This window comes from Muscardinus avellanarius (assembly GCF_963383645.1).
Source record: "Muscardinus avellanarius genome assembly, chromosome: 10".
Lineage (NCBI taxonomy): Eukaryota > Metazoa > Chordata > Mammalia > Rodentia > Gliridae > Muscardinus > Muscardinus avellanarius.
The window spans coordinates 101,389,543-101,411,151 of NC_137796.1; the positions used below are offsets into that span (position 1 = coordinate 101,389,543).

The 21,609-nt window shown below is 40.5% G+C and overlaps 1 protein-coding gene across 4 annotated transcripts in view; it reads right to left on the minus strand.

Annotated features, from left to right (window-relative positions):
- Positions 1-21,609, minus strand: part of MRTFB (myocardin related transcription factor B) — a gene marked incomplete at both ends in the record, with an annotated part of 185,771 nt that overhangs the window by 98,536 nt on the left and 65,626 nt on the right. For 2 of the 4 annotated variants that reach the window (XM_080704640.1, XM_080704639.1), the window contains one exon: positions 18,091-18,244. In XM_080704640.1, coding sequence (XP_080560766.1) covers positions 18,091-18,244 — 154 coding nt within the window. Of the gene's footprint in view, positions 1-18,070; positions 18,307-21,609 lie in introns of those variants that run through there. The other 2 variants (XM_080704641.1, XM_080704642.1) reach the window with 2 other exon arrangements.

Consider the following 21,609-nt stretch of genomic DNA (forward strand, 5'->3'; position numbering starts at 1 on the left):
AGCTCCAGCACCGGTCTTGCCTCATGGCAGGCTCCGATCCCGGCCTCACTGGCCCCAGCACTGGCCTAACCCCTCGGCAGGCTCCGATCCCGGCCTCGGAGGCTCCAGCACCGGCCTTGCCTCACGGCAGGCTCCAATCCCAGCTTTGCTGTGTCTGTTGCCGGCCTCACCCCTCAGCAGGCTCCAATCCAAGCACCCTCTTTGCCCAACCAATTGTCCCACGTTCTCGAGGGTGCATGGTGGTAACATTCTGCCTCTGGGGTTATTATTTCAAAGGTTACAGGTGTAATGCATCAGATCTCTGTCTCTCCTGAGTACTGGCCACTGCCATTGCCACTGCCTCCACCATTCCAATCCTTCCCAGGCTCTTTTTCCACTCCGAATGTTGTCCAGTGTTCCTAAGCATGCGTGATGGTAGCATTTGACATTTGGTGTAATTTCTCCAAAAAAATAAGGTTGGTTAGGCTCAAATTTCTGCTTCTCCTGAATACAAGTCTCCACCGCCATCACGGAGATCTCTTTCAACACTGCCTTTCTCCTTGGTCTTTGCTAAACTCTCTCCTTACAGGTGATGTCCAAGATTCTTAACAATATAGAGAAACAGCAGTTCTCCTTCACAGGGAGTTTTTCCATAAGTTCCAGTGCATTTGGATAAGCTTTGTCTGCATCTCCAGTGTCCTGGCATCTGCCATGGCTTTCTTAACTCCTCTCCGATATTTTTTCTTTTTCTTTTTTCTTTTTTTTTTTTTAATAAGAGAAGACAGTATATGTGGTTTGAGGAGGGAGTGGGATCAGGCACTCAGTAGCACTGTGACCCGGTCGGTTTCCCCATGGGTCCAGCGTGCTCCGCACTACTCCAACTGGGGCCCAGAGTCCCGCGACCCGAGCCCCGGCTGGAGTGCCCTGCGCGACCCCCGCCCGGGACCCAGGTTACTGTGCCCGGCTAATCCAGGGGTCTGGCGTGCTACGCGTGGTCTGGCCTGGGGCCCAGAGTCCTGCGACCTGGGCCCTGGCTGGCATGCCACACGCAACCCCCAACCAGGACCCAGGGTACTCGGCCCGGTTTCTCCAGGGGTCTGGAGTGCTACGCGCGGTCCAGCCCGGAGCCCAGAGTCCCGTGACCAGGGCCGGGATTTCCAATTTTCTGCATATGGTTAACCAGTTTTGCCAACACCATTTGTTGAAGAGGTTATCTTTGTTCCAGTGTATGTTTTTGGCCCCTTTGTCAAAAATCAATTGGCTGAAAGTGTGTGGACTTGTTTCTGGGTCTTCTATCCTGTTCCACTGGTCTTGTATCTGTTTTTATGCCAGTACCATGCTGTTTTTATGACAATGGCTTTGTAGTATAACATCAGGAATTGTGATTCCTCCTGCATGGTTTTTATTGCCGAGAACTACGTTCGCTATTCCGGGCTTTTTGTTATTCCAAATAAATTTAAGGACTGATTTTTCTATGTCTGTGAGGAATGATCTTGGTAGTTTAAGGGGCATTGTGTTAAATCTGTAGATCACATTTGGGAGGATGGCCATTTTAATAATATTTATTCTGCCAATCCATGAACATGGAAGTTCTTCCCATCTTCTAAGATCTTCAATTTCTTTTTTCAATGTTTTATAATTTTCGTTGTAGAGATCTTTTATCTCCTTGGTTAAGTTTATTCCTAAGTATTTTATCTTTTTGTGGGAGATCTTGAGTGGAATTGTTTTCTGAATTTCTTTTTCAGTGGATTTATGGTTGGTGTACAGAAAAGCTTTTGATTTTTTAAAATTGATTTTGTATCCAGACACTTTGCTGAATATGTTGATCAGTTCTATAAGCCTTTTGGTTGAGTTTGTTGGGTTTTCTAAATATAGTATCATGTTATCTGCAAATAGTGAAAGTTTGAGTCCCCCCCCCCCCCTATTTGTACTCCTTTGATTTCCTTTTCTTGCCTTAATGCTCTGGCTAGAGTCTCCAGTACTATATTGAAGAGAAGTGCTGATAATGGACATCCTTGTCTCGTTCCTGTTTTTAGGGGGAATTCTAGAAGTTTTTCCCCATTTAATATGATATTGGCAGTGAGCTGATTGTAGATTGCCTTTATGATGCTGAGATAGGTTCCTTCTATTCCAATTCTCTGCAGTGTTTTTTATCATAAATGGATGTTGAATTTTATCAAATGCTTTTTCAGCATCTATTGAAATGATCATGTGATTTTTGTCTTTGATTCTGTTTATATCAGGAATTACACAGATTGATTTTTGTATGTCGAACCAGCCTTGCATCCCTGGGATGAACCCTACCTGATCATGGTTTATGATTTTCTTTATGTGGTTTTGACTGTGTGTTGCTAGTATTTTGTTTAGTATTTTTGCATCTGAGTTCATCAAAGATATAGGCTTGTAGTTTTCCTTCCTTGAACTGTCTTTATTTGGTTTTGGTATTAGTGTAATGTTGGCTTCATAGAATGCATTTGGGAGAGTCCAAGTTTTTTCTATTTCACGAAATAGTTTGAGGAGTATTAGGATTAGCTCTTCTATAAAGGTTTTATAAAATTCACTTGGAAAACCATCTGGTCCTGGGCTTTTCTTTGATGGTAAGCTCTTTATTGCTGTTTCAATCTCTTTGATTGTTATTGGTTGGTTTATATTTTCTATATCTCCTGGACTCAGTTTAGGAAGGTTGTATTTACCTAGGAAGTTGTCAATTTCCTCTGGATTTTCAATTTTGTTGGAGTATAGTTTTTCAAAGTAGTTTCTGATAATCCTCTGGATTTCTACACTGTCAGTAGTAATGTCTCCTTTTTCATCTCTTATCTTCATAATTTGGGTTGATTCTTTATTTTTTTCCTAGTTAGATTGGCGAGTGGCTTATCTTGTTAATTTTTTCGAGAAACCAGCTTTTGGTTTTGTTGATTTTCTGTATTTTTTTTAATTCTCTACTTCATTAATTTCTGCTCTAATTTTAATAATTTCCTGTCTTCTACTGGCTTTGGGTTAGATCATTCCTGTTTTTCAAGGGCTTTGAGGGGTGTTGTTAGGTTATTTACTTGAAGATTTTCTGTTTTTCTTATGTAAGCACTCAGTGCTATAAATTTTCCTCTTAATACTGCCTTCAAAGTGTCCCAGAAGTTTGGATATGTTGTATCTTTATTTTTGTTTGTTTCTAGAAATTTCTTGATTTCACTTCTTACATCTTCCATGACGCATTCTTCATTCAGAAGTGTGGTGTTCAGTCTCTACATGTTTATGTTGTTACTCTGGGTCTTCTTATAGTTGATTTTTAGTTTCATTCAATTATGGTCTGAAATGACACGGAAGTATGTAATATTTTTTGAATTTGCTAGTGCTCATTTTGTGTCCCAGGATGTGATAGATTCTGGAGAAGGTTCCATGAGCAGCTGAGAAAAATGTGTAATTCGCTGTAGTTGGGTGAAATATTTTACATGTGTCCAACAGGTCCATTTGATTAATGGTATTCTTTAATTCTGAGGCATCTTTACTGACCCTTTGTCTGGAAGATCAGTCTAATGTTGTGAGAGGTGTGTTGAAGTCTCCCAGTATTATTGTATTGGGATTTATGTGTGACTTATGTCACAAAGAGTTTGTTTTATGAAAGTAGCTGCACCTATGTTTGGGGCATAGATGTTGATTATTGTTATTTCCTCTTGCTGGATTATTCCTTTATCGGTAAAATATAATGTTCTTTGTCTCTTGTAATAAGTTTGGGTTCGAAGTCTAACTTGTCTGATAATCATAGTTGCTAATACTGCTTGCCTTCGAGTTCCATTAGCATGAATTACCTTGCTCCAGCCCTTTACCTTGAGTTTGTTACTATCTTTACTTGTAAGATGTGTTTCTTGTAAGCAGCAGACGGATAGCTTGTGGTTTATAATCCATTTTGCCACTTTATGTCTTTTTATTGGGGAGTTGAGGCCATTTACATTCAGTGTGATTATTGAGAGATAACTTTTAATTCCTAACATGATAAGGTTTTATTTCTGTTTGAAATACTGTGTACTCATCTTTGCTTAGTTGTCTGCTGGATTGAAAATTTTGTTTCTCTGGTTCTGGTGTGTATTACCTATTTCTTCTTTGTAGTTAATGTCTTTGAGTATTTTCTCTAGTGCTGGTTTTGAAGACATAAATTCCTTCAGTTTCTGTTTGTCATGGAAGCTTCTTATTTCCCTAATTCAATAGATAGTTTTGCTGCGTAGAAAACTTTTGGCTGGAAGTTATTTTCTTTCAGAGTTTGGAATATGTTATTCCAAGCCCTTATGGCTTTCATGTCTTGGTTTGGGAATTCTGGAGTGATTCTAATTAGTTTGCCTCTGAATATCACTTGGCCTTTTGTTTTTGTTGCCTTTAAGATTCTCTGCTTGGCCTTTACATTGGCCATTTTGACAATTATGTGGCATGGGGTCCTGCTATATGTTTTCTGGACCTGTGTATCAACCTCTTGCTCTATGTTTGGAAAAATTTTTGCTATTATTTCTTTAGAGATTATTGATCTCTTTGGTTTCACCTTCTTTTCCCTCTATTATTCCAATTATTCTTAGGTTAGCTCTCTTAAAATGGGCCCATATTTCTTCAATGTCAGATTCCTGCTCTCGGATTTTTTTTCTAAATTATAAGCTATGCTTTCGTTTTTGGAGTGGTCATCTTCTAGGAGTGTGATTCTATTTTCCATGAGGTCTAATGGATTGTTTATAGTTTGAATTGATGCCTTTACTTCAATGATTGCATCCTTTATTTCTTTTAGACTCTCTAAATTCTTTTCAAAGGTCCTATATTATTTCTACAGTTAATAGTCCTGATTTGATTTTCTGGAGATCTCTGAGTTTCTGTGTTATCAGGTTCTGATATTGTGGGGTTGTGGGTGTTCATTGCTCCATTTTTGTTCGTCTTTCGCATGATTTCAAAAGTTTGTGCCTTCTCTAGGTTCTTCCCCAGGTCACCACAACTTCACTTCGGGTACTATGGATCTTGAGTTAGTGATAATCTCAGCCGCTACTATCCTTTACTGGGTTGTATTGCAAAGTCTCAGACCCACGGACTTAATCAAGGGTGAGCAAGACCGTGGGTGTGCCGGGCTGGGTGTTTTCCCATGGGGAGATGCGACTGGGATTTGGTATCTCTGCTACTGCTACTCATCACTGGGTCTGACTGCAAAATTTCAGACCCAGGGAGATTATCAAAGCTGCACAAGTCCCTGGGGGTGCAGTGCTGAGATTTCTCCTTTAGGGGCTGCAATTTCACTCATGGTTGTTGTGCATGCTGATCTGGAGCTGTCATGGGTGTGGGGAACTCACTGCAGCTGCTGGCAATATGGCGCCACTGCCACGCCCTCAGCCGTGAGGCTGGTGTATTTCTTTTCTGGTTTTGAGCTTCGTTCTCAGTCCCTGGAGGGTGTGATGAGCTTGGCCACTGGGAGTTTTAGACGTTCTTTGCACTGAAAGAACTGCTGAATTACTCCTGAATGATCAGCAGCTGCTCACTTCAGCTCCTTGTTTACCTTTCCTCTCTGGAGCCTGGTGCTGTAAGGCAAGATGGCGCTGGCACACCATTCGCCGCCACAATGTGGGCTGGTTTCTTTTCTGGACTCTGGTTGTTCTTCTAGTCTTCTTTTTCTCTATCTCTTGTATTTACAGTTTTTATTTCTCTGCTGATAGTGTTTTCTGGCTATGCAAAGCGCTGATTTTGTGGCAATAGAGATCAAGTGTTAGCAGGACTCGTAAATGCTGCTTTTCTCAGTCACCATCTTCCTATTATTTTTATGTGGATCATATTGAAAATGGTATACATTCAGACTGTGTTTGGTCCCCTCCCTCCCATTTCCCCTCCCCCCCCTCCCAACAATGACTGTCCAGGTTAACCATGCTACATTTATACTTTTACACATATTCAGATGTAGCTCCTTCATTAATAAACCTCAGCCTTCTTCCTCTCCTACCCTTCCATTTCAGCTTTGCTGAGGTTTCCCCTCCATTATCTGGGGTCCCTCTGGTATTCCTAATAGTTCCTAGTTTGGGCATATTATAAAAAACATATGTCCCTTCTCTTTCTGTGCTTGTCTGATCTCACTTAACATAATGTTCTGGGTCTTTCCATCTACTTGTGAATGCCATGATTTTGTTCTTCTTTATAGCTGAATAGAATTCCATTGTGTGTATTTCCCATAATTTTGCAATGCATTCATCTGTTGATGGAGACCTAGGTTGGTTCCATATTTTGGTTATTATGAATTGTGCTGCTATGAACACGGGTATGCACATATTACTGCAGTTCTCTGATTTCAAATATTTACAGTGTTATATCCAATAAAAAGTTACTAAACTACTTGAAAAAGAAGCAGGAAAATATGACTCTTTTAATAGGGGACAAAGTGACAACAACAATAAAATAACTATTAACAGCTATTATATCTATGAAAAACTATTTAAAAGAAAACATGATTTAGAGAGGGAAGAAATGGCTAGTACAAAAAGAACACAATGGAACTTCTAGAGAAAAAAGTATAATATCTAAGACAGAGATTTTTTTTTTTTTTTTTTTGTGGTGCTAAGAGTGTAAGAGTGTAACCCAGGGGCTTTTCTTTCTCCGGGCTATTCCCCAACCCTATTTTATACTTTATTTGGAAACAGGGTCTCACTAAGTTGCTGAGAGCCTCACCAAGTAGATGAGGCTGGCTTCAAACCTGTGCAATCCTCCTGCCTCAGCCTCCCAAACGCGGGGATTACAAGTGTGTGCCACCGGGCCCATCTTAAGACAAAGATTTTATTGGGTGAAATTAGCAACATATTAGACCTACATTGTAAAAGATCAGTGAACAATTGAAAAAGAGACACAGTTTATAGAGTATTATGAAAATAAAAGCAAAATAATCTAAAAAATAACTAAAAAGCAAGAGAAGAGAAACAAAGTGAGAGAGAACAGATTGGACAAAGAAAAAATACAGCATGATGAATTTACATGCAACTGTGGTTGGCAGCCCCTAAAACAGCCCTCAATGATCCCGCCTTCTGGTACTTATGGCCTTTATAATCCCCTCCCATTGAGTAATCTACTTCTAATTAATAGAATATGGCAATGCTCAGGAAATGTACCGAACACTCTCATTCTGTCTTACTAGCAGACCTCTCCTTTCTTGGCTTCAATAACATTAGCTGCCATGGTAGAGACCCAGGTGGTAAGGAACTGAGGGTGGCCTTCCGCCAACCACCCGTCAGCAAGGAACTGAAGTCTGAAGTCCAGTAGTGCACAAAGAGCAGAATTTTACTAAGAGCAATGTTAGGTAAACTTAGAAGTGGGCCCGTCCTCAGCTGAGCCTTCCCATGGAACTCCACTATGTACTGATGCCTAACTGCAGGCTCTTGCAACATGCTGAGGCAGAGGCAGCCAGCTAAGCCATGCCTGAATTCCTGGTCCACAGACACTGTGAGCTGGTAAGTATGCATTGTGTGAAGCTGGTAGGGTTTCAAGTAACTTGTTAGACAGTAATATATAACTAATATACCAGACATATTATTACTTCAATGTAAATAACCTAAACATTGCAATTAAACAAGATGATGAGACTAGATTTTCAAAAGAAAGATCCAGTTCTATGCTGTCTAGAAGAAACTCACTTTAAATATAGAGATAAAAGCAAGGGGAAAAGATACCTCATGTAATGCTAACTGTAAGAAACTTAGAGGGGTTATATTAGTACCATCAAAGTATACTTTAGGAGAAGAATCATTATCAACAATGGAGGGAGATTTCATAATGTTTAAGAATCAATTCATCAAAATACATGAAAAGCCTCAAATACATGAAACAAAACAATACTGAAGGAGAAGTAAATTCATAATGTTAGCTAGTTTTCAGTATTCTGAAACACCTGGTGTAACAAGTAAAAAGAAAATCAGTAAGGACACAGAAGACTCAAACAACCTATCAACCAACTAGCCCTAACTGATATAGCACTCCACCCTCAAGGGCATATAAAACATTCATGGTCATGTATGAAATGTATACATTTTTGTGAGAAAAGGTATACTTAAGGCCAGAAGTGGTGGTGCACACGTGTAATCCCAGCATTCAGAAGGTGAAAACTGGAAGATGGCAGTTCGTGGATAACCTCAGCTACTTATAGAGAGACCCTTCGCAACTCAGTGAGACCCTATTTCAAAAATATAAAGACTAAAAAATAGGGCTGGGGATGTAGCTTGGAGGTACAGTGCCCCTGGGTTCCATCCTTAATACCTAAAAAAAAAAAGTAAACTTAAAAGAGCTTCTGTGTTAATAGTGCAAGAGAACAAAAAACAAAGTATTTTCTAAAGCTACCAAGACTAAGCCAGGAACAGGGGTACATGCCTGTAATCCCAGTACCTGGGTGTCGAAAAAGGAGGATCTCGGGTTTGAGGTCAGCCTTAGCAATGTAGCAAGACCCAGTTTAAAAATAAAAATAAAAAGGGAGAGGAAAAAGGGCTAGGGGGTGTAGTTTAAAGGTAGAACACCCCTGGGTTCAATCTCCCAGTACAAAACAAAACAAATTGAATCCTAACAAATAATTTAATATTTTCGTTTAGTCCTAACTTGGTCTGACTGCTGTACGTTTAAATTCTTTTTTCTTGAAAACCCTCCAAATTATAACACTTGCATATCCAAATAAAATCTATAACTATTTTGTGGGGGGCAGAACCCAGGGGCCTTCTACCTCTGAGCTACGCCCTCAGCCTTATCTATCTATCTATCTATCTATCTATCTATCTATCTATCTTTTTTCTCTCCTTCCTTCCTTCCTTCCTTCCTTCCTTCCTTCCTTCCTTCCTTCCTTCCTTCCTTATTTATTTATTTATTTATTGTGGTACTGAGGGTGGAACCCAGGGACTTTTCTACCTCTGGACTATACTCTCAGACCTATTTTATACTTATTTGGAAACAGGATCTCACTAAGTTGCTGAGAGCCTCACTAAGTAGCTGAGGCTGGCTTTGAACCTGTGTGATCTTCCTGTCTCAGCCTTCCAAGCGCGGGGATTACAAGCGTGTGCCACCAAGCCTGGCTATTCTTTTATTTTAAACAAGGTCTCAACTAAGTTGCAGAGGACCTTACTATTGGCTAAGACTGGCTGGGAACTGCCATCCTCCTGTCTCAGCCTCCCAAGTATTAGGATTACAAGTGCGCACCACCACACTCAGCTAAAATCGCCAACTTTTTGAAGGTGTAAGCATCCTGGTTTTTTGGAGAGTTCAGAAAGCACTTAGCAATCAGTTGCTCTATGTATATGCACAAACAAACAAGTGTACAGCTACTAAAATAAGAACCCAAGGTCTCATTAGTTTATCAGCAAAATATGGTTTAACCAATTTATTTCTTTGACAAAAAAAAAAAAAACAGGGAAACTAACAGAGATACATATAGGAAAATCTGTTAGAAAATCAATTAGAAAAGTCATACTCTTTCATATTAAAAGTATGTCAGTCAAATATTACTACTATTCTTAGCTTGAAAAAAACACACACCTACATATATCCTTTTCAGCAAATGCATCTTATTATACCTTAAACATCAATCAAGAGCCCCATAATTCTCTGCATTCAATAACCACTTATGTCTTTTTTTTTTTTTTTTTTTTTTGGTGGTACTGGGGGTGGAACCAAAGGCTCTCTACCTCTGGGCTATACTCCCAGACCTTTTTTTATATTTTATGACCAATTTATTATTTCATTTTAGTTTTTTAACTAATATCTTCTTTATTTTTACTACTAATTTTAAGAAGCTTGGTTGAAATCACAAAGCCATTTGTTTGTTTGTGTCCCATTTTTAAACTCATTCAACCCTGAACATTCCCATAATAGAGTCAGTTACCAAACGGTAAGGAATTTTTGACTGTATAGGTCTGTGATAGTTAGAACATGGTGGGTTTGTCTGAAGGCTTAACTTATTGTAAAGAAACATTCAAACAAGGAAACAAGCCATATAAAATCTCCCCAAAACCTGACCTTTTCAGTGTGGAGTACTGTCCACCCCTGGAACTTCATACACGCCACTTAGGCCTCTAACGGGATCACCATGAGACCATTAGCAGTTCAGCGGGGTGACCATGAACCAAGTGAATCCTAATTACCCATTTCCTTAAGCTTTCCAGGCTCCAAATCTCTTGGGTTCTTCTCTTATTTATTTTTAGCACTATATTCTTTTTTTAAAGAAATGTAAAATAATACACAATAAAGTATTTTTAAGGGGATCTAGATGACCTGCCACCTCCAGTGACCCTGAAGCATCATGTGAACCGTGCTGTCCCTCCAGACCTCTGGGCAGAGCAGCGAAGGCACTGCAACCGACTGCGTGACCACACACGTACGTGCACGTACGCGTGTGGGCATGTGCGTATATTCACTTGGCACTGGGGATTGAACCCAGGGGCATTCCACCCCCAAACTACACCCCGAGCTCCTATATTTTATTCTTTACTTTGAAACAGGGTCTCACTAAGTTGCAGACTGCCTCACTTAGTAGATGAGGCTGGCTACAAACCTGTGATCCTCCTGTCTCAGTCTTCCAAGTACTGGGATTACAAGCATGCACCACCACTCCTGACCACATATGTTTATTTTAATACACATATACATTTATTTATTTATTTATTTATTTATTTATTTATTTATTTATTTTTGGTGGTACTGGGGGTGGAACCCAGAGGCTTTCTACCTCCGGGCTATACTCCCAGACCCATTTTATATTTTATTTGGAAACAGGGTCTCACTAAGTTGCTGAGAGCCTCACTAAGTAGCTGAGGCTGGCTTCGAACCTGCGCGATCCTCCTGTCTCAGCCTCCCAAATGCGGGGATTATAAGTGTGCGCCACCACGCCTGGCTTATACATTTTAAAAGATGATTTCTGAATGTAATCAATATTTTGTTAAATGATTGAGTTAATAATGATAAAAATTTAGAGATGTGATTATGACATGAATTTCCTGGAATCAAAATGAAAAAGAATTTGGAAGAGAACTCATAACAAAAAAATCTCTTAAACATTACAAATAACTGTTTTATTACTTCAAAATACCAAGCTTTCTGTATAGTTCTTATCATATACATCAAATACCTCAGAGTCTCAGAAACTCTATCTACTATCTTAATCTCTTCAGAACTAGTACATGAGAGAGAGAAAAGCGATAAATCAGCCCTCGATGACAGAGGGTCTGTTTAGGAGTTTACCAAATGGAATGACCCTGTTGGAATTCCTTCAAGCAGCCTGTGAAAATGTCAGAGCGGAGTCTGTTTTGGAGGTCATAGTCCCTAGAGAGCTCTGAGTTTTGGCCTGTTTGTCTTTTCACATGCTTTACTATTTGAAAACCCTTCCTTGTAGACACTGACTGATGCCCAGGGAATGTAAGGATTGTGGGAACTGGCAGTACCAACGGGAGACGAACTTCATGGGAAACCCATGCCTACTGTAGCTGCCCTCCCAGAGCTCATCAGATAAGCTGCACTTCAACGGTTATGAAGGTACATGGGGAGACAGCAAGAAACTGCATGACATTCTGACTTCTTTAAAAGGAAACAATTGTGGAAAATGGGGCAAAATTATTGGGATTATTGAAAGAAACACTAAGTTAAAAAACACCATGAGGAAACTCTGAAAAAATTCATTTAGCATGAATTAATATACTGCATTCTCAAAATATACATACTAATAATGATCCAAGTGCTATGTGCCCACATTGTTGAAAGCACTTGAGAATGATCCACCCACCACCCTATCCAGCCCACAGGACAGGACTGGTGAGACCCCGACCTGCAGAGAAGGAATGGAGGCGCTGGAGGAGGCACCTGGTGCTCTGAGGCACAGCGCCTGCTACCCTCCTCTGAGGAGCCCCCACAGCACCCACATGGCGGCGGGTGGCCAAGACACATGCTCCCCGTGTCTCTTCAAATGCTTTATTTCATTTAAGATTCCCAGCACCTGTAATGGTAGGTACATCTAACGTTGTTTCTATTATAACTAAAACACTGGCTTTGAGCGACCTGGCGCTGAACGTCCAGCACAAGGGAGTGGCCCAGGCCTGACTCTGCAGCCCTCTGTCTTTAAAGCTAGGTTCTTCCTCTCAGTTTTCTGCACGGTCACTCTAAATTAATCTTCAGCATGTAATATTAAGTTTACTTAATGTATGTAATTACTTTTAAAGATCTATGTGTCAGCAATTTTATGAGAATATACTAAACTATATTTTAAGCTGCCTTAAATTTTGAAATCATTTTAGGGTAAGAGACACAATGATCACTCAATAAATGTTTGCTAATAATAAATTTTTATAAAGTATCCTTATTTCCATCCTTCACATATCCATTTTTAACACTTTGAGAGAGCTGAGTATTCTGATATGGCGAACTTTTCTTTCTTTTTTTCTTTGGTGGTACTGGGGATTGAACCCAGAGGCACTCTACCATTGAGCTGCACTCCTAGTCTTTTTTTTTTTTAATTTTTAAATTTTTTTTTTTTTTTTGGTACTGGGGGTGGAACCCAGAGGCTTTTCTACCTCCGGGCTGACCTATATTTTATTTGGAAACAGGGTCTCGCTAAGTTGCTAAGAGCCTCACTAAGTAGCTGAGGCTGGCTGCGAACCTGTGCGATCCTCCTGTCTCAGCCTCCCAAGAGCTGGGATTACAAACGTGCGCCATCATGCCCGGCTACTTGTTTTTTATTTTGAAGCAGGGGCTTGCTAAATTGTTGAGGCTGGCCTTGGACCTGCCATCATCCTGTCTCAGCCTCCTAAATCCTGGGATTAAAGATATGTGCCACTGCACCCAGCTCAAACTTATCTTTTATATAATACTTTATGGTGATTTTATCAATATTTGTCCTAAGTACTATGTCAGATCAAGGCCTGTGTCAAAGATGGTCCCCTACTCTGTAGCTGTGAATCTCTAATCTGCAGAGTGCTGACCATTTTACACTTGCCACTTTTAAAATTTAATCTATGAGAACCAAAGGCAAGCGGTGATGACACCTTTTTCTTTTCTTGTTATGTCTTTATTAAACACAGAGGTAATGTATCAAAATTATAAGTTGGTGTAAGCAATAGCATTTTCTTAGTGAAATCAACTAAAATGACTAGAAAAAAACAAATAATTTGGGCTTTGAAACAGGCTGAAATACTGCCTTTTTACTGATAGTCTGATGCTTCCATAAAAAAATTAACATACCTTGCCAACCCTTGAAAACATGAATAGGAAAATATTACATATTTCAAACTAGACATATTATTTTTGAGAATAATATGTCAATTTCTCTCTTTTTTTCTTTTTGTGGGTCTGGGGCATTCGACCTCCGAGCTACACCCCCTGCCCTATTTATTTATTTATTATTTATTTATTATTATTTTTTGTGGTACTGGGGTTCCTGGAAGCCCTTCTACCTCCGGGCTACACTCCCAGACCTATTTTTACATTTTTATTTGGAAACAGGGTCTCCTAAGCCAGCGCACGCGACTGGCTTCGAACCTGCGCGATCCTCCTGTCTCTGCCTCCCAAGTGCGGGGATTACAAGCGTGCGCCACCACGCCCGGCTATTTTTTATTTTGAAACAGGGTCTCACTTGGTTGCAGAGGGCCTCACTAAGTAGCCGAGGCTAGCCATGAACCGCAATCAATCCTCCTGTCTCAGCCTCCTGAACGCTGGGATTACAAGTGTGCGCCACCACGCCAGGCTTCAATTTCTCTTTAAAAATGGAGGCGAGCCTGCTCGTCGAGAGCCACTGAATAAAATGTATAACAGTACTGCTATGAGGAGCATATTACACAGCAACACGACTCATCTAGATCTGTGGAGAACTCTATCAGCTACCTGAGATGGAATTTATCTTCCATCCTTTATGTTTCTGCCGCCAAATGAAGAGCACAAGGCAAAAGTAATACTGAGATCTGAGAACACACGATGTGCTGAGGAAGGGAGCAGAGGCAGACACAGGGGCTGGAGCTGCCACAGGGACCTTACAGCAGGCTCCTGGAACCGCAAGAGCTGCTCCCGGACTGCGGCAGCAGAGGAGGCTGGAGCCCTGACTCCCAAAGACCAGTCTTCCTGCTAACAGCAGTGAGTACAGCAGGTGAGGGCGGGAGGCCAATGGCATGAATTAATTTAAGAGTTAGAAAAAACTGGGGCATGACATTTGCTGATTAGACTGGGAGATTATTAATTACCAACCAAAGAGGAAATTTCAATACATTACAGTTGTTATTCTAACATATCTGTCTTGGAGCTTTCTGTCACCACAGTATTGCATTACTGTGTTGTCTTAAAATATATGCTAAATAATAAAGGAACAAAAATAATCATGCATTATTTTTTCCCCAGTATACTCGTTTTATTTAACAGTCCCTCTTACAGGTATGGGAGAGAATACATATTTGATGTTTATCCTTCCTTCTCTTCTTCTTCTTCTTCCTCTTCTCCCTCCTCCTCTTCTTCCTCCTCCTCCTCCTCCTCCTCCTCCTCCTCTTCCTTCTCCACCTTCTCCTCCTCCTCCTCCTCTTCCTTCTCCACCTTCTCCTCCTCCTCTTCTTCTTTTCTTCTTCTTCTGTTACCTTATAATTGCTTTTGAGGACCAGCAAAGACTACTCCTTAATAAATTACTTTGTTTATTCATTGGTTCAACATCTAATATAAAACATATGATGGACTTTAATTTTAAGAAACTTAACTCAGATAATCTATAAGAGAAACAATGTACTTCAATGATGCTAGTAACTCTAGAAAATTCTTAGAAACATTGTAGGTAGCACTTATTTGGTATGATGTGGTCTCACTGTTTTTTTTTTTTTTAAATGCTAATTACGAGCCTGGCGTGGTGGTGCACCTTGTAATCCCAGCATTTGGGAGGCTGAGACCAAAGGATTGCATAGGATTGCGGACAGCCTCAGCTACTTAGTGAGGCCCTCTGCAACTTAGTGAGACCCTGTTTCAAAATAAAGAATACAAAGTAGGGCAGAGGGTGTAGCTTGGAGGTCGAATGCCCCTGGATTCTATCCCCAGACCCACAAAAACATGCTAATTACTATTATATTCTAAATCTTCCTTTTAATAAATATGCTGTTGACACCCCAGCAGCACTTCTACAAGAGACACAGTTTAAGACTAGATAAATTACTCCAAATGAGGCTTCATAAGAGCATGGTCTTGGTGATTTACCTTTGAAGTCATAGGCTTCACCCCACCCTCCCCAGTGATAACTAAAGCATAGTTTATGTCAAATCAGACTCACTGCCAACTACAAATGACAGAAAGAAAATTCCCCCAAGGCCACCCCACTCCTCATGGCTTGGGAGTGTTCAGCAAGCAATACACTGAAGCAATGAAATCCGCAGCAACCACAAAATTATCTAAGTAACCCAGATAGAAAGAAAAGAAGGCGAACCGGTTATAAGCATATATTTACATTGTGAAACAAAACATGCCATTTAATAGGAGACTTTATAGAGGCTATTAGGACAGGAAGAATGTCACTCTTAAAGTACTTATATTCTTTTTCATTTTGAAAGATCCAAGAGATTATCACAAACAGAAAGCATGTGAGAGCTGCCACAATTAATTACAAACTTCATTTGCAGTTGTCAGGAGGTCTGTACCTTGATTTTGAACTTTATAATTGTGTTTAGTGTAAGTCCTAAAGCTTAACTTAAAAAATATTAAAAACTCCACTAAGGAAAATTATATCCAGTGTATATATTTCTTGGCCTGAAAGCAGGAAAATAAATTGCCAAAATGCATCAGCATATTACTAATGTTTTTTAAAAATACATTAGAACTAGGCATGGTGGATGGTGGCACATGCCTGTAATCCTAGTATGTGGGAAGCTGAGACAGGAGGATTGCAGGTTCAAGGTCTGCCTCAGAAACTTAGTGAGACTCTCAGCAGTCTAGCAAGACCCTGTTTTAAAATAAAAAGCACTGGGGGTGTAGCTCAGAGGTAGCGCCCCCCAAAAATTAGAAAAAAAAAGAAAAGAAAAGAACACTAGAGACAGTTATTAATCCTGGGAAAGTAAGTGGGTGGGCAAAGGCAGGCCTGGGAGTGTGGCCTACTTCTCACTGTGTACCCATAAGATTTAAAACAACACATATGCATTATCTACAAACATAACAACAAACAAAAAGGCTGAATTCTAAACCAGAAACCACACCCCCATAAAATGTTACAACCCATGACAAATCAGATATAAATGATTATGTTGTAGATATAATGAATATATAAGACGATTTTTTTTGAGGTACTGGGGTTCCTGGAAACCCTTCTTCCTCCGGGCTACACTCCCAGACATACACATACACATACACACACACACACACACACACACACACACACACACATAATTTTTTTTTAATTTGGAAACAGGGTCTCTTAAGCCAGTGAGGCTGGCTTTGAACCAGCGTGATCCTCCTGTCTCTGCCTCCCAAGTGTGGGGATTATAAGCATGCGCCACCATGCCCAGCATAAGACAAATTTTAAAAAGAGCTAGTCCTACTGTTTTGCAAATGGTGTTTGTGATTCATGAAGTTTTCAGTGTCAGATTGTGTATGCATTAAAATAACTGCTGAGACTAAAACAAAATGGATATAGTGATACACCCTGGGATATCACAGCTAGATAGGTGCTGCATGGGGCACCTGCTGATAAAAAAACAGCGATGCTGGGTGTGGTGTTGTGAGCTTATACTACAGTACTTGGGAGACTGAGACAGGAGGATCACCGTTCGAGGCCAGCCTCAGCTACCAAGTGAGGCCCTCTGCAACTCAATGAGACCCTGTTTCAAAATAAAGAATAAACATAGGGCTGGGGATGTAGCTTGGAGCCCTGAGTTCTGAGTTCAATCCCTAGTACTGCAAAGGAAAAAAATTTTTAAATGACCACAAAGATTCACATACAGAATTTGAACGTGATGGTTTTATGCACTATAAAAGTAGAAAAGGCACTGGGTGTGATGGCACACACTTATACCTGTAATCCCAGTACCTGGGAGGCAGAGACAGGAGGATTGCAAGTTTGCAGCCAGCCTCCACTACTTAGTGAGACCCTCTACAACTTAGTGAGACCCTGTTTCAAAGTAAAGAATAAAAAAGAGTGTTGGGGCCGGGCGTGGTGGCGCACGCTTGTAATCTCTGCACTTGAGAGGCGGAGACAGGAGGATAGCACAGGTTCGAAGCCAGCCGCGCTGGCTTAAGAGACCCTTCTACACCATTGCATTGCTTCATAAAATGTAAATGAATTAACAAATTAAACGTTTTACCATTTCAACTCTCTCCCTAAGACTTTATAAGTTGAGATTATCCTATATTTGGTATTACCTTATATTCAGGTATCTATATTACTTTAAGAGAACATGGTAAACTCTATTAAGTAAGTGACCATAAAGTACAGACTTACCCAACAAACTCCCTCCCCTGCTACAGATGATCGGTTTTGTGAGCAGTGTTACATTCTAACTTTGTAACAGTACAATTCTTCTTTTCTTATTTGACATCATATTGGCCTAGGTTCACACAGTGGACCCGGATCACATTTAGCAGTTTTCGGTAAATGCAGTTATTTGTCCTGGCTTACTGTACAGCAAGGCTCCTGATGACACACCAGCCAGTCAGCTGCTTACAGGATGAGCCAGCCAAAGACTGAGAACAGCTGCATCCTCTGCCCACAAACATGGGCAATGTATAAGAAGCTACTGCCTTCTTAGTGATCACCCAGACAGCTTAATCTTGTTACTTCTTAAGAAAGAGCCCATGCCCAGGCGATGAGCAGCAGGGAGGAAGATGAACGCAGAGCCACAGTACGCTCCCCAGCACCAGCACAGGGAGGTTCTTTCCAGTGGCATTCCAGGACGAAATGTGCTTGTGCTAAGTGGGTTGAATCTAAAGCGGATCTCTAAAGGTAACATTGCGAACAAAGGCACTTACTGGGGAAACAGTGAAAGAACTGGATGGAATGTGAAACTCTTTACTCAAAAACACCGCTGTAAGGATCCCCTCCGTGACAGACTTTAACTGACAAAACTTCCGGGCAAGGAAGCAGCCGGGCTCACCGAGAGGGTGGCTCTTTAATTCAAGTTCCCACGGACATGCTGAAGAACTCACCATTCTTCCTTTCGTTCAGAGGGGGCAAGTGCTGACTGGGCTGCAGGGAGAGCTCCTGGAGTTCATGAGCCACGGCCTCGCTCTGGGGACTCGGAGCAAGGTGGGCTAGAGGTCCCAGCTCATCCTCGGCGTCGATGGCCCCCACGTGCTCCATTGTGCTCCGGCCACCGGCAGCAGAGAGTGCAAGACACTCTTACTCCTGGCCTGTTGAAGAGACTGCCAGAAAAAGAATGCGTAAATAAATGGTATGCCTGCTTTTCTCTAATCCACACAAAAGTATTAAAAGAAGGTTCCTGGCATCTAGTCCAGTTTTGCTGCTGTGTGAGCATGACCAATTCATTTAACCCTTTCTGAACCTCAAGTTCCTTATCCAACACACAAGAATAATAGACTTCCTATCCAAAAAAGCACTTAAATGGTAAAGAAAAGCTGAAAGCCACCGTATACTTCTTTTGTACTAAATATTAAAGAAAGTTAGAGCAATTGATAACATTAAAGATTTCAAAGCAGAGTGTGGTAACACATGTCTATAATCCCAATACTTGGGAAACTGAGACAGGAGGATCGCAGGTTCAAGAACAGTTTCACCAAGTAGTGAGATTCTTATTAACCTAGTAAAATCCTGCTTCCAAATAAAAATCAAATAGAACTGGGGCGTAACTTGGAGTCAGAATGCCCCTGGTTCAATTCCCAGTGAGACACACACACACACACACACACACACACACACACACCTCAATGCATGCTAAAATAAGAAAGCCAACTATTGCCAGAGAAAATAATAAAACATCCTGGCTTGAAAATCTACCTCTGAGCCACACCTCAACCCTATTTTACTTTTTATTTTGAAACAGGGCCTTGCTAAATCACTGAAACTGGCTTCCAGCCTGCTATTCTCCTGTCTCAGTCTCCCAAGTATGGAATTATAGGCATGCACTGTCCATGCCTGGCTTAAAAATCCATCCTAACTCCTACATATCAAGCAACTTTATATTAGTCAACATTCACAGCAACCAGCAATGTTTCAGATATGACTCCTTCATCAGTCTGGGTCTCAGAGAGAAAACAGCAGGGAAGATAATTTTTAGCTAACCTACAATGGACATAGAGTGTGTGTCAAAGAAACAAATCTTCATTAGTCACTGAGATTTGGAGTTGTTACTACTGCATAACCTGGACTCTGCCGCCTGATGCAGGAAGCAGTAAGAGCCGTACCAAAGACACAACAAGACCCCCAAATACATAACACTGTTTTAGGGGCAAACTGATACTGGAAGCTGTAGGGAACACATTTTGTAAGACTGCCACCTATATTTTTTCCTTTTGTCACACTAGGGATTGGACCCAGAGGTATTCCAACTCTGAGCTACATCCCCGGCCCATCATTATCATTATTATTGTTTTGTTGTTGTTGTTATTATTTAGGGGGTATTAGGGATTGAATTCAAGGGCATTCTATCTGAGCTATACGTCCAGACTTACTTTATTTTTTATTTTGAAATTGGGTATCACTAAGTTGTGGAGGGCCTAAGTTGCTGGGGCTACAGACCTGACCTCCTGCAATCATCCTATCTCAGCTTTCAGCTTTCAAGTATTATTATTATTTTTTTTTTTGGTGGGGGGAGCAGGAAACAGGGTCTTGCTAAGAGTCTCACTGCATTGCTGAGGCTGTCCTCAATCCTGTGATCTTCCTGTCTCAGCTTCCTAAGTACTGGGATTACAGATGTGCACTACCACACTGGGCTTCACCCACTTATTTAGTAGCACTACATACAAAGATTGTCCAACCATTCACCCACTGATAGACATTTGAGTTGCTTCCAATTTTTAACTTTTAAAAATAAAGAGCTACAAAAACTCCCATACAAGTATTTGTATGCATATATGCTTTTATTTTTCTTGGGCAAATACCCAGGAGTGAGATGGCTGGGTCATTTGGTAGCTATATATTTAAATGTTTAAGAAACTGACCAACTGTTTCCTGAAGTGGCTGAGCCATTCTGCATTCTTACTGGCAGGGTATGAGAACTCCAGTTCTTCCAAATCCTTGCCAACACTTCATTTGGTCAACCTTTTTCATTTTAGGCAATTTAGTAGGCATGTGGTATTTCACTATGGTTTTGTTACTTCCCTGTGATTAATAATGTAAAACATGTTTTAGTGTGCTTATGTGTCATTCCTGCATCTTCTTTAAATACCTGATAAGATTTTTTGTTCATTTAAAAAATTTAGTGATCTGTTATTATTGAGTTCTTTAGTTAGGTGTGGTGGTACACTCTTGAAAACCCAGTACTTGGGAGGCTGAGACAGGAGGATCACAGGTTTGTGGCTAGTCTCAGCTACTTAGTGAGGCTCTCTGCAACTTAGTGAGACCCTGTTTCAAAAAATGAAGAAAAAAGCCGGGCGTGGTGGCGCATGCTTGTAATCCCCGTGCTTGGGAGGCTGAGACAGGTTCGAAGTCAGCCTCAGCTACTTAGTGAGGCTCTTAGCAACTTAGTGAGACCCTGTTTCCAAATAAAATATAAAAATAGGTCTGGGAGTATAGCCCGGAGGTAGAAAGCCTCTGGGTTCCACCCCCAGTACCACACAAAAAAAAATAAAAATAAAAAAAAAAATAAAAAAAATAGAGGTAGAATGCCCCTGGGAACCACACACCTTCTGCACCCAAGTGCTTTATCAGATATATGATTTGCAACTATTATCTCCTAGTAAGTGGCTTACTTTTTATGTTCTCAATAGTGTTTTGTAAATAGGTATTTTTGATTGGATAAAATCCAATTTTTTTGTTATAGCTAATAAATCTTTGATTAACCTAAGGTCACAAAGATTACCTCTGTTTTCTTCTAGATACAGATTTATGTTTTACATTTAAGTCTGCTATCGTGTGTGTGTGTGTGTGTGTGTGTGTGTGTGTGTGTGTTTTACTGGGGATTGAACCAAGGACATTCTACCTCTGAGTTATACTCCAGCCCTATTTTATTCTTTATTTTTGAAATAGGTTCTCACTAGGTTGCTGAGACTAGCCTTGAATCTGTGATCCTCCCTGTCTTAGTCTCCCAAGTACTGGGATTACAAGTGTGTGCCACCACACCTGGCTTCTATTATCCATTTTGAGTTAATTTTTGCATATGCACAGATATGAATCAAAGTTCTTAGGGGGCACAGATGCATATCTGATTATTCCAGCAACATTTCTCTAAAAAATTATCTTTCTCTACTAAATTGCTTTTGCATCTTTGCTGAAAGTCAACTGATTATGTGTATGTGGACCTAACATTTGACTTTGTATTTGGTTCCCTAAAAAGAGCAAGGGCCCCAACTCGTAGAAGGAACCTAACAGAATCTAGAGCCTCTACAGCTGCCAACCAGAATTCCATATCCAGTGAAAATACCCTTTAATTATGCAGGCAAAACTGTCACTAGAAGACACGCACTGTAGGTAATGCTAAAAGAACTTATTCAGGCTGAAAGAAAGAGATATCAGATAGAAACTTAAATCTTAGAAGTAAAATGTATCAA